This window comes from Gobius niger (assembly GCF_951799975.1).
Source record: "Gobius niger genome assembly, chromosome: 20".
Classification (NCBI taxonomy): domain Eukaryota; kingdom Metazoa; phylum Chordata; class Actinopteri; order Gobiiformes; family Gobiidae; genus Gobius; species Gobius niger.
In genome coordinates this window covers 24,468,992-24,482,346 of record NC_136871.1, presented here as the reverse complement: position 1 = coordinate 24,482,346, position 13,355 = coordinate 24,468,992, and the positions used below count along the sequence as shown (strand labels likewise).

Here is a 13,355-nt window from a genome sequence, read left to right as displayed (position 1 = left end):
ATAATTGCTTTGTGACTTTTCCATTCTCTCAACTCTGAAACAATAAATGCAACACAGTGACTTGGATAATATAATTCTATGGGCTTAATCATTGCAACAAATGACAGTCACCACTGTTTCTTTTTTCCTGATGGCTCATATGAACTTTCTCTGATTAAACCGTTAAGGCGCTAGGCTCTGTAGGTGTACCTAATGTGACCAGTGAGTTTACGCATCCAGCATGCAGTTTCATCAGGCCTCAAACTTTGTTCTGATCAATAAACCTGCAATGCGCTGATGTCAAGTTGCTCACTATCCTCTCCTCGATCTCAATGTCCTTTTTTGCATCTTCATCCGTCAGAATAAGTTCCACCTGTGAGTCCCGGGTCACCACCACCACATACCCCCTCCTCGAGTCCAGCACATTGGCCACTACAGCCTGGTGCCTGTAAGTGTCCAGGGCCTTTTTAGCTTTGCCCAGGAGGATGGATGCATCAGTTTCCAGTTTGAAAGATGTGACAAAAGCTTGAGGGGCCCAGTCCTTCACTAGAGGAGACAGGATCTTCGGGACCATGTTCAAACTGAGCTGTCGGAGATAAAAAAATAAAAATAAAAATTAAATACATTGTAATTTGGGGAGAAACAGGATTTGTTTGGAAATTGGGTGAACTAATGTCTAATTTAACCCAGTTAAAGCAAGTGCCATTATTACAGTTAAAAGACAAATACTGTATTACCACACAATTCTGTCTCTTATCATAAAGCCCAAATGTGCGAAGATTAACCTGAAGTGGTCCATTGGAAGACTGGATTTTGTGTTCGGGCATCTCAGATGCTGGGATGTAGAAATCAGACACTGCTGCTGCCAAGTAGAACATTCCTTTGGATCCTAATGATAAAAATGCCAAACATTGGGATTTATTCTGCATGACATCGCAGCATCACAGTAAACCAATGAAGATTTCCAGAGTAAAACTTATATACACATTACATAGCTGGGACTTACATTACAAATAAATACTCCTCTCACCTATAGTGCTGAGGGCCTGTGCTGCTGCTTTGAGAAGATGCAGATACTCTGCAAGTGCACTGAACTCGATTGGCAGAAGTAGCCTGTGTTCTTTGACCTCCTGGTACCGTTTGAGCACTTTGGTGATGTTGGGAAGCACCTCCTGGTCGACCACCACCTCCCCTTGTTCACTCTTCAGCGTTAGTGCGTCCAGCATGTTGATAGTTGAAAACATTCGAGTGTAAGGATACAGTGATCGATGCCTGTGCAGGAAGATGACTGCGTATCCAGCTTCTATGAAGTACTCAGCAGAAGAGGCTCCTCTCCTCCCGCTGCTGAAGTTGTCCAGAAATCGGACGGTGCGGGATTCTAGTGGAACTTTGGTCCCACCTGAGGTGATCACAACCACCCTGCGCCCCTCTGAAGTGTGGTACTGGGCGAACTCAGTCATCCGCGCTTTCACCTCTTCAACATGAGAGGGCACCGCAAACTCCTCAGCCAGCTTCCCATCTATGCTTGGTTCTGCCATGACCTGGACAAGAGGAGGTCAGAGCAGTTCAATCTTACAGACTATTCTTTTTAAATACTGACAAAATACACAACAGGCCACATGTGTTAGAACACCCATTTTTCGAGTTTTCATGCACTCTGAAAGGAAAGAATGGAACAAATAAACAATATTTGAAATATAGGAATAAACAAATAATAAAAGTATGTTAATGTCAATGTTAATAATAAGAATAAGAATAAGAATAATAACAACAATTATAATCATAATAATAAAAATAATAATAATTTAAATTCGGTTTATGAACCAAATGTATTCTGAACCTTTGAGTAATCATAGTAACCACCTCTGGCAGCTGAACAAACTCGTGGCATCTTTCAACAATACAAATTCAATATTCTTCAGAAGTTTAGTGCACAAACATGTGAGGACTGGACGATAAACTAACTGTGCGCATAACGTGACTTGCTGATTGTCACGCGTTTATAATTCATAATGTGAACCACTGCACTGAAACACTGGGATACAAACAAGTCTGTCAAATACTTACTTTGGCCTTCAAAACAATTTTCTGTCAAATGTTGTTCCAGTGTTGAACTTCCTGATTTCTCGGACTTCTTCTGCGCCCCCAGATTGTTATGTGATTGTTTGGCGCCACTTATCGGTTGAACTTGAGAACTGTCCTCGACTCCACAGTGGAAAGCGCCATTTGGGACACTATATTTTACTGTAAAAAAAAAAAAAAACTGCCCTTATCCGACTAAATACTTTGATCAAAGCAATTAGCAATTAAAATACACATATTTAAATATTAAATAAATTATATAAATATTATTATATTATTTTGGATGATATGGTCTCAACATATTTTTAGTCTATGCTTTATTTTAAAATGTGGTGTTTATTACGTTGAACGTTTGGTCATTTGTTGAAAAGGATAAATGTTAATAACGTGTATATGCAGTGCCATGTATCAAAGCAACCAGTGAGATGCGCTGTTGCACTGCGATAGATGATGGTGGTTCAGCATTGTGTGTACAAAGTGCAAAACTCAGGCAACTCAACTTTTTCACTTTCTTTCTTATCAAACACAGAGTACAGTGTTGTGAAAAACAACAACCAACAATATCAACAGCTTCCACCAACTTCTTCCTTTTATAATGAAAAAAGATACCCTGATGGATTTTGGTGGTAATTTAGGCTAATTTTTGAACTAAAGAGATACTTTATCAGACTTTAATCAGAAGGCTATTTGTTAAGTTATAAAGGGCAGCCAGTAATCTATTTATTGGTTGAAGGCTAGAGGTGTCATATAAAAAATATTAATAACAAAATGTACATTTAAATAATTTAAAAAGTATTTCCCGACTGCAACTGTGACAAAACTTCCCAGGTTATTTCAAACTTGCACAAAATGTATGGATGTAACTGAATTACTGCACTTACTGTGTCGTAAAAGTGATTTGATTTTTGTCATTGTGCACAGCGTAATTCAATAATATTGTGAGTCTGTTGACACACCTCTTCTCCGTTTGAAAAAAACAAATAAAATAATGAGATGCGTGCGTCTCCTCTCGTGCTCGGCATCAGTCATCTCCGTGGCACACATGTGAAACACACGCACTGAGGTGCGGGGAAAGTGGGAAAGACACACGGCACTAGTTTCCTTTGCGGCGGGGCCAGAGGTGCACAGAGGGAACCAGAGGAAAAAAACCTTTTTGCGCGCGTCGTCCTTCGTGTACGAAAGTAGTTCCGGGCCCTTAACCCATACGAGGGAGAGTCCCGGATGTTGGCTGGGCCGCCGCCGAGAGAAAGGCGAACTGAAGGCGGAGTGAAGCAGTAAAGCACCACGGCCACGGCACCACCACCACCACCACCACGGGCACACCGGTGGATCCGCGCGCAGACTTGGACCCTATAACCCCGGCGCCGGGGACACTCCACGGGAACCTCTGACGAGAGAATGAAGCAGCTGGAACGAAGGGGAGGGGGCAACCAGTACTAGTCTGAGAAAACTACCGTGAAGGATTTTTTTTTCTTCTTTTTTTTTTTTTTTCTCTTTACGCGGAGCCAGCCCAGCCAGCCAAGCCAGCGTCACGGCAGCAGCTTTCACCCAGAGTAAGTGCGCGACGCGGGCATGGAAGTTGAACTCAAGGCCCGTGAAATGGGCGACTTTGGACGGGGGGGAAGTGTGCGCCACTGAAGTTGTTCTGGGGGGGGATTGAGCCCCGTGGATAGGCCGTGACGCACTGCTTTGCGCGCTCTGACGGCTGCACGGGGACACCTTTTTCAACGGGAAGAGCCAAAGCGGTGGTTTCCTTGTGTTGCGTATCGTGCGCTCTCCTATTCCTGTGTAAAGTTGACAGCTCCCCCTCCGCGGTTAGCCTGCTAGCCCTCCTCCCCCCGTGCCTCCCCCGTGCAACCGGTGACACCTGACAGGGCAACTTTGACAGCTAACTAGCCAGTTCTGTAGCCAGCTAACTTTAGCCCGATCGCCTGGCACGTCCCTCTCCTCTCGCCTTGGACCGAGACCCCAAGTATGAAGGTTTGTTTTGGCTTTTTGTAGCGTGGACGTGCTGACCAATCCCGCCCTTAAAAGACCGTGGTTTAGCTAGCTGTTTGGTATTTGAGACGTAGTGTCCAGCATGTGTGTGCGTGTGTGTCATTTGGCGTTTCCTACGTGCGCCGGAGGTATTTTGAATCGCACAGCTGTTGCAATGTGTTCGCTTCGAGTGTCAATCGCCCGGTTTTCTCGAGCGCCTTGTACGTTTCTCTGTCAGATATCGATTCCCCCCCCCCCAACCTCTCCCCCCTCGGTGGGTTAAAGACTTGTGCCTTGGCATGTCGGACTCAACAAGTGCAAAAGCATGTTTAGTTAATGTGCTCCCGCGTCATCGGCGTATCCGTGCGCCCTGGGTGAGATGAGACGGCACAGGCGGGTTTTTATTATGCTTTTTTTTGTTGTTGCTTTGGGTGTGCGGCGCCACAGTAATCATTAACGACATGTTACATATTCCATAAACCTCATTTATCAGCATGAACACAATGTCATCTTTGGAGCAGGTTTGCCCCCAAAAACGCCGCCACGCTCCAGACCACCACGCTCCTGCTCCAAAACATGCCCGTGGCTTTAGTCAGCACCCGCAATCAAAAGGTCAGACCTGGTTTGCTTCTTAATCACCCATCCTTTAAATAGCAGGCATTCAGTGGGCTGTCTGGATGGGGAGGTTTGCTGCAACACAGATGGCTAAAGATATCTGTGAACAACTGCATTTGTGGGTTAGAGGAGAAATTACATTTGTGACAAGCTCAGATGCCTGTGCTAAATGAATGATGCAGCGACTTCATAGTTTAAAACTCTAACCCATTTTTTTTGCCACAAGTTTTGCTACCCCAACCTGGTTATTTCCTGTGTGTGTCCTGTAGTCAGACTTTACCACGGCTTCGAAATCCGTCATGTAAGATCCACATTTCTGTATGGTCATATTAAAGGTAGCTTTCAAAGTTGCGGATTGGCAGTACATACTGTGGAGGGGACTTGCAGCCCTTTTGTGAGCCGTGGAGCTGTTGAGGAATTGGCCTTGTGTGTAGCTCAGGCACTTTTCTTTTTTACAGATTGCACGCACAAATCTTTGCAGGGCACAATCAGTTCCTGTTTGCAGACGAGGGACATGCAGCATTTTTTATTAAGGCTGTAAATTCAACTTGGAGTCGTGGCGTGACGTCGTCTTTTCTATTTTGCATAAACTAGGAAAATACAGTTTGAAAGTCTGAATGTTAATTGCTAATATTCTAGCGCTTTGCCATTTCTAAGATGATCAAAAAGTCAGTTACCTAAAAAGTCATGTAAAGAATGAATCATTCTATTCTATGCTTTTCCATTCCGTTCTATTGTATTCACTTTGGAATGGGCCGTTGGTCCCGTGGATGATTTCCCGAGGGCCAAAAATGCTCACAGCAAACACTGTGTGGGGCAGCAGCTCTCTGGAAATCAAACCCTACTAGATATACTGCTTTGGACTCTCCAAGGGCCACATGGGAGCTCTGGGGGCCTAATTTGAACCGCGGGCCGGTGATCACTCTAATTAGCTACACCGGAAGAAGGAGATCTGGGCATTTTTAACGTCGCATGTTGTCGGTGCTCGCTTTATCTGTTGTTTTGATTTTTCCTCCCCGCTGCTGTCATTTTGTTTAGTGTTGCACATCACCATTCCTTGTTTATTTATTAAGACCCCGCCATTTGCGCCGCGCTGTTGTGTAGCCTGTTGCTCTCTTTTGTTAAACAAGGGTGAATTAACTTAATAGCAGCGAAGATTACACATCTGCTTATTCTCACGGAAGCCGTTTACAGAGTGTGAATGGGGAGGATGTGATACAGCTAGTCTTTAATGGTGGCTTTTTTTTTTTCTCTTTTTCTTTTATAGCTCGCAGTGCTCTTTGTAAAGTCTATTGCCTAATGGTTTCAAAGCATCACACCTTCTTCTCCAAGGTCTCTCGGTGCCGGTGTCTGCAGAACCGGTGGTGACATAAGTGACGTGGTGCACTCTGAAGAGAATAATCCACTTTGTAATCTGGGTGAAGCACTGTTTGCACTAAAGAGGGCTGCAATGGTTCAGCTTGGGTCAGAGCAGCTCGGTTTACCCTCTTGCTGTGTGAAGAAGAAACGGTACAAACATGTGGTATTGTGATATTCAGAGTCTACGTTCTTTTAAAACCTGAATGGATTTGCAATAATTCAATTTCAACATACTTTTTTTCATTATAAACCTTCCCAATCGTTCTCCAGTAATTCTATTGTTATCATCTTATTAAAAATTGGGCAGCAACCAGGGGTCAATAATGGGGAGTGTATTTTGAGTAAATCTCGAATACCTGGGTCTCATTTTGTATGCAGCGGGGGGCCCTTAGGCGAGTCCAGTCTCTCCAAGAGCTTTTTTAATTTGTCGCCTTCTTGAAGTGATTATTCAAATGGTCGTCCTTGAGATGCAGGTTATCAGGCTCCTGTGGTCGCTGGGCCTGTGGCAATGTGGATGTCCGTTACGAAAAAGAAACACCTTTATTTCCGTTTCACTGTGATAAATCTAGTAGAAGTAGTGTATACACTGTACAGACTTCCTGTTTGTAGCGTTGAAGGAAAGCTGAGAGAAAGTAACAGTTTTGATGGAAATTCCTCTAAGTAATGAGCCGGTAGAACCATGATTTTGGGAGATTTTGGTCATTCGGTTTGAATGAATGTTTCTTCAGAAATATATTTGACTTTGTATTGGAATTGTATCGTCAGCTGGCTGGTTTTAGCTTCAAGTTGTCTTTCTCTTCTTCAATCACTACATAGTAAATTTAAATCACATTAATGGTGCTCCCAATAAAAGTACAACATACACCAGTCTGTTTTCATCTACCCTGGTAATATAGAGCACTATAGTATTCTCAAACTTTAAAGCCACTTCAGGCCATAAAATAACCTAACAAATGATGCTATGTATTGTTACTTGGCATCATTTCACTAATGATGGAAAAATAAATAAAATAAAGTCTCTCTGCATTTTTAATACGCACCGCACACGTCCGTTTTAAGGTCCAGTGGTGGAGGAATGAGATGGCCTCTAGCTGGAGAAGACACTCCCGTTCAGAGAGCAGAGAGACGCCTGCCTGGTTTGCTCCTTTATATGGCATCTTTGGTATGTGACACTCTGAGGTGTGTATTAGTTAATTATCCAGAAATGAGTTGAGAAAATGAACATGGATTCTATCTATATGAGCTTGTTGAGTGCTCATCCTGCACATGCAAACTCCAGAGTCCCATTTGAACTTAGTTTGTGCTGCCTTTGTCTGTTGTTTATTAATTTCATTTACATATCCATCAATAGTAGAATGCACAGGTTGTATAGGAATGTTATTCGAGTATACGTTTTGCATTATACTACAAGAATCAACTCGGCGTTAAACCAAAATACACAATAATAATCTAGCGTATTGTCAAATGAGCAACAAACCCGTCATTCTGCTGCTGTGCTCTGTCTTACGCTGCTAAAAAACAAACTGTTGTTTCTGCGAGAGCCCTGGCCTTCACATTATCAGCTGCCATGCATCCTTGCGAAGGTACGTAAATGAAGCTCATACGAACTCCTTCACGTGCTGGAAATGCGTCCCTGATTCCGATTTGAATTGTGTTTGCGATCACATTGTGCGGGCCCACTCCTCCATGTAAAGGTTTCTTTATGTGCCAGATCAGAGAAGGATAATTGCACCTAAGTGAACCTCGTTTAGAGCCGGCCCAAGCAATTACCGTGACCGCACTTTCCGGCGTTTTTCGCCAGCCGCCGTCATTGATTCACGGTGTCTTCGATGTCAAGCGGTGAATGGGATGACATGTGCGCATCATCACGGCTCTGACGGGCCCTTGGATGCAGTTTAAACCCAAGTGCCCGGAGGAAACCTACGCAGGCATGAGGACAAACATGTGAACTCGACTGGCCTGGGGGATTGAACCCCGGACTTTCTGTCTGTGAGGCATGAGCACTAGCTGCGCTGCCCAGATCTTGGTCACATGAGAAAAAGAAAATCAGGAGAATAAAAAGTAAAGCTGTATTAAGCTATGCATCAATAGTTTTTTAGCAATAAATGAACAAATGCGGCAGTTTTCTTCCCTCTTTGCCCTTTTCCCAGACCGTCATTAAAAAGAACAATTAAGAAACACAATTCTTTTTGCAGAAGGGCATCAAGGTGGAAGAAAAAGGGATAGTATTTCTCCAGGCAAATCCCCTGGAGCCTGAAGGAGATATTTTATCATTTATGTTATTCAGGAGCCAAATCTTTGTATTTTAGCTCAACTGGGTGCTTTAATCTATTTTTTGCTGTAAATTAATGAATTTTTAAAGAGACTGGATGTGAGGAAAGCCGCAACCACGTTTGGGTTTTCAGCCCAACTCCCATGCACACTTCTTTCTCTCTCCTCTCCCTCTCTTGCGAATTTACCCAACACACTTTCATTTCTTATTCATTCAGCTGCTTGCTTCTTCTGCTTAGCTCCGTACCTCCTCCTATGTCGATTGAGCTGAACTTGGCTGTACACACTTGTGCTATACGCCCATCACGGGATCGTGATGTTGATAGAAATCGGTTTGATGCCTGATATTATCGGCATTTGTTCATGTTTTGTATGAAAAAGTCTATAGACATCATTGCTTGCAGTCTGACTAATAAGTGCCTCTTTTCTCTCTCTGCAGGCGAAGGCGCTCTGTACCTAAGACTTAAGAGTTCAGAAAGTGAAGGGGAAAAATGCGCGAGGCGGGGGGTAGCTTGCCGTGACTCATACCATCCTCTTGCGGTAGCATAAAGGCTAATAAATTTTGAACTCGACCCGCTGAAAGTTGACTTGATCATGTGCCCGAATATTTTCATTTGTGAAAAAATAATAGTGTGGTTGTGTGTGATATATGTGGTGATTTCAGGCTGGGGCTTCGCCGTTGTAAATTGTAATGGGAGACTCTGCCATAACTGCCTAATGTGTGCATAGCGAGAAAGAGACGGAGCAAAAGGCAAAAATATGTTTTTTGAGATTTTACGCGCGCTAATGAGTTGCACAGTTCTCTATGAAAAGTAAATTTGTTTTCAGTGCATTGGAAGTTATAATAATTCATGAATGTTTGTGACCAATGTCATGGGTCACGAAGTTGAGGTCGCGAGATCCATGCCAAATACCAAAATACAGTAACCAAACTACCATCTTTAAACCAGATTTGAAGAGTTTTGCACCTTAAATTGTTATAAATGCTAGTTCCATTTTATAGAAGGGAGTCACGAGTTGTTTCACTGACTGATCTTTGAGTATCTGTGTGTTCCTTTAGTTTCTTCATGTGAGGAAAGATACTATCTGCAGTTGGACATGGATGATATTCTCTTTCTAATAGTTTGGCTGCTAAAAAAAAAGTCTAATTTACAGTGTTACTACAACGTTTAAAGTCAACATAAGGATTTTTTTTTAATTGCAAAGACTATTGCACTGCTTAAATAATTGCAGCCCTTTGCTAATAATAGCCATTCCAATTGCAATTTAGACTTTGTTGCAATGAATTGTACAGCCCTAGTAGTGAAGTGTTCAACTTTTATCATGAAAGCATTTACTTTTTCTGCAGTAGGTGTTTCCCATTGAGAGGAAGTAGCAAGTAGCTTTATTTTTTTATTTTTTTTAACTTAACTTGATTTACAAATGCTGCAAAGAACTCAAATTTTCACTCAAACTCGTGGGTTTAGTGAGAGTGACCCCCGCATTTTGTTACTCTAAATCTGCTGCTGCTCTTTGCTGGGCCGTCTCTCTCTCTCTCTACCCTGATAGCTTTAAATAAACAGCATGGTAGGAAATGGGAAACGAAGCGGAAAAATGAGTCACTGATAAAAGTATTCAACCGTTTTGTCCAGTGTTTGACGTCGCCCGGCCGATTAGAACTGCGACAAGAACAAACCTCTAACCTCCTTTCAACTTTGCCACTGCCGCAAACATAATATTTGATTGAGACTGTACAGAAGCTACAGCGGGTGCATTCTCAAAACGGGACACATTGACGAGGATCTGTGTAGTACATGAGCAGAGAGGCTAAATTTGGATCTGCAAATCATGCTTTCTGTTGCTGGCTTATTGCTCGGGTCGACCTTTTACTCAGTGGTTCATGCGGTGTCTGCGAGAGGAACAATTGAAAGTATTTATTAAAGCCATGCTGCGTAACACTTGAAACAGTAAATATCATTTCAAACGCAGTGAACGGGTGTGTGCGCCCCTCCCCTCCTCAGACAGACTCACGACATTGCTGAGTGCGGGACATCTCCAGCTCGTCTCCATGGAGATTCTATATGGCTTTGACTGACAAGATATACATTAGATCTTCAAAATACTTTATTTTAGTAACTGGAAAATAGTTTTGTTGGGCTGAGCTGTGGAGACATGTTGGTTTTACGGAAATGCCGGTTTATGTTTGGAGTTATAAAACTTTGAATGAATGCATAATATTAGATGTTTCATTGTCCTTGTGAGGCAGCATTAACCTTGAATAGCATTTCTTTAAAGGCACACTGCGTAACGTTTTGGACTACACTGTTCATCCGTAATAAACATGCTCCTAATGACCGGCTCAACACAGAAAATACTATTTCTGCAGTGGGTAATCAAAGAATGGATTTGGTTGTGAACAGAACCTGTTTAAATCTCAAATTCTGCTGCCTTTAGTCGACATCTCCACGGAGACGAGCTGGAGACGCACCCACTCCCAGTAAAACGACAGTCATGTCTTAGTAGAGCTGAGCCGCTCACAGCACAGGTTTGTTCATTTATGAGGCATTTTTCAATTATGAAAATATCTGTCATATAATAAATGCTTGTATTTCAATTTATTGTTTTGGTGTAAAATCCTACGCGGTGTAGCTTTAAGGTAACGGCACATTTTCTTTTGATTTGTAGCCCCAACACATTTGACATAATTTGCAACTTCCTTTTATTGCATTTTTTTTTTTTTTTTTGTGCTGTTTTTCTCAGTGTCACCTTCCGTATCACCCAATCACGTCATATGCCACCGCTATTTCTGTCCCATCAATCATTTCTGCCATCACGAGATATGACAACAACCCTGCGTTGGCTAACCCGGACCTTTGCCTTTTAGCTTCTCCTTTTGTCCCGGGCCGCTGCAGACCGACTCTGTGTGTGTGTGTGTGTGTGTGTGTGTCTGCCTGACTGTGTGTCTGACTGTGTGTGTGTGTCTGTGTGTGTGTGTGTCTGTGTGTGTGTGCCTGTTCCAGAAATAGCTGCGCTCACGTAGAATTTGGAAGCTGCGTGTGATGTGGTGCGTGAGGCTCATGATCTGCTCTGACCAGCGCCAACTTCCACAGATGTGGTTTTGGTCCGGCGCAGCGGGCTTTTGATGGATGTGTTAAATGTCTGTGATTTTTTTTTTTTTTTTTTTTTACACTTTTTTATTTTTTTTTATTTTTTTTTACAAACCTCTCACCTGCGTGTTTTGCAAATTCAGCACAATTTGAACGCTTTTTTGCTGTCATTTGTCTGGAGCATGAGGAGGTCTTTTTTTTCTTTTTCAAATTCATGTAACAAATCTTTCCGTCTAACCACAATAAAAAACAATGGCTGCGTATTGAAAGTTTCGCCTGTTTTGCGCACTCTCTCAAGCAGACATAGTTTTGTTTAATGGTTAATCTATTAGCTTCTGGAAAATGCTTATCAACTGAATTCCATGTTAGGGATTATGCAAGTCAAATAGTTTACGGTAGATAAATAAAACAGTTTCATCCGGTGCATATTAGTCTCCTGAGGCCAGTTAGTACAGTATGTAAGATTTAGTTTGTCAATATTTCTTCAACATGACCTATTAGAAAACTGCAAAATGACTTTACGGAGTTGTGGATTGTTAGGAAAAGCATGTCCGTCTTGCTCCGTTAGTTTTTCGTACATTCTTGGATAGACTTGAATGTTGTTGCTGTTGCTGCTACACTGTCCCATTCTCTTCCCCAACTCTTTACAAACAACAACGTCTGCAGAGAATTCCCAAGAATGCGCCTCGTTACCCTGATGAGTCACACTTCCTCTGCCCGCATGCCTCTCCTTCGGGCTGGATGAATGAGAGGGTGGGACGGGTCAAACGGGGCGGGGCTTCTTCGGCCTTTAGGTGGCGCTGTCTGTGCCGCTTTACAAGGCGGTTGTAAAAAAGAGGTTTCGTGCATCGCACCATCTCAGACGCACAGAGGCGGGTCGTTGGACTTCGACACAAGGTCCTTCCGATCTGCAGTTGTTCAAGACGGAGATGTGGTTCATTATTCATTTCCACTAACTTTTTAGTTCATGTTTTTATTGAGTTACATGAGCAAAGTGTGAAGCTTGTCAATGTGCAAACCATGCCTTTTGTTACCAACTTATTGCTGCCGTTGTGTTTTAGATCCTGAATAGGTTTTTTGCCATTGTCAGTGAAGGCACATTCACAAAGTCTTTTTCCTGTGTCACATGTAACATACGCTGGTAAGAAAATAATTCCATAAGGTCATTAAAGCAAATCTCTGAATATACAATATATACACGATCTATATGTCCCGAACAACGGTGACACGAATGGTGGATTTACGAATGTACGAAAAGCAGCAGATGTGAAGTGAATAACCAGTTAAAACACAGTGTTAATTTTGACATGTTTTAATTTAGTCTTAGTCTTTTGACGAAAATGTAATTCGATTTTAGTCTAGTTTTAGTCAAAAAAAATCTTCAATTTTAGTCTAGTTTTAGTCGACTAAAATTGCAAGTAAATTTAGTCGACTAAATTTAAGACGAATTTAGTCGACTTTGCATTTATAATATTCATCATAATCATATTTAATCTTGTTCCTCTGCTTCATGTTTCTGCTCCACATGAACAAAGCTCAGAGCTGATCCTTTAGCAGAGAATTTACATGATCTGAGGCTTTTTCAGACGGTCAATAGAAGTTTGTTAGTCTCTCCCTTTTTTATTTAGTCTTATTTTAGTCGATTAAAATATCTGGACATTTTAGTCATAGTTTTAGTCTCATGAAAAACTTTTAATTTAGTTTTAGTCCAATTTTAGTCGTCAAAAATAACACTTTGACTAAAATTAAGACTAAATATTTTAGTCCACGACATTAACACTGCTAAAACAGAGCAAATGGAAGGTAACGGGTTATTTACTGTTCATGAGTCTGATGGAATAGTGTTTCTGAGTCTCATTATCTTATACAGCAGGAATGAAATACAACAGCAGTGACTAGCGATGCACCAATCCGATACTGATCTGAGCCGACACTAGAAAAAATACAATATAGGGTATCGGCTACAAATATCCGATACTGAACCGA

General features: G+C 42.1%; 2 protein-coding genes across 3 annotated transcripts in view; one reads left to right on the top strand and one right to left on the bottom strand.

The window, feature by feature from the left end:
* Positions 1 to 17: 17 nt before the first annotated feature.
* On the bottom strand, positions 18 to 2,126 carry ppcs (phosphopantothenoylcysteine synthetase). Its single transcript, XM_079579011.1, has 4 exons — positions 2,047 to 2,126; positions 1,010 to 1,520; positions 765 to 868; positions 18 to 565 (listed from the first exon to the last, which is right to left on the bottom strand). The coding sequence occupies exons 2-4, from the start codon at positions 1,515 to 1,517 to the stop codon at positions 239 to 241; spliced, it is 939 nt and encodes a 312-aa protein (XP_079435137.1). The 5' UTR covers positions 1,518 to 1,520; positions 2,047 to 2,126; the 3' UTR covers positions 18 to 238.
* A 1,103-nt stretch (positions 2,127 to 3,229) lies between these two features.
* Positions 3,230 to 13,355, top strand: part of foxj3 (forkhead box J3) — a 120,530-nt gene continuing 110,404 nt past the window's right edge. The window contains exon 1 of one of the 2 annotated variants that reach the window (XM_079579523.1): positions 3,230 to 3,614. The gene's annotated coding sequence lies outside the window, so the exon portion shown is untranslated. The remainder of the gene's footprint in view (positions 3,615 to 13,355) is intronic. The other variant, XM_079579524.1, reaches the window with a different exon arrangement.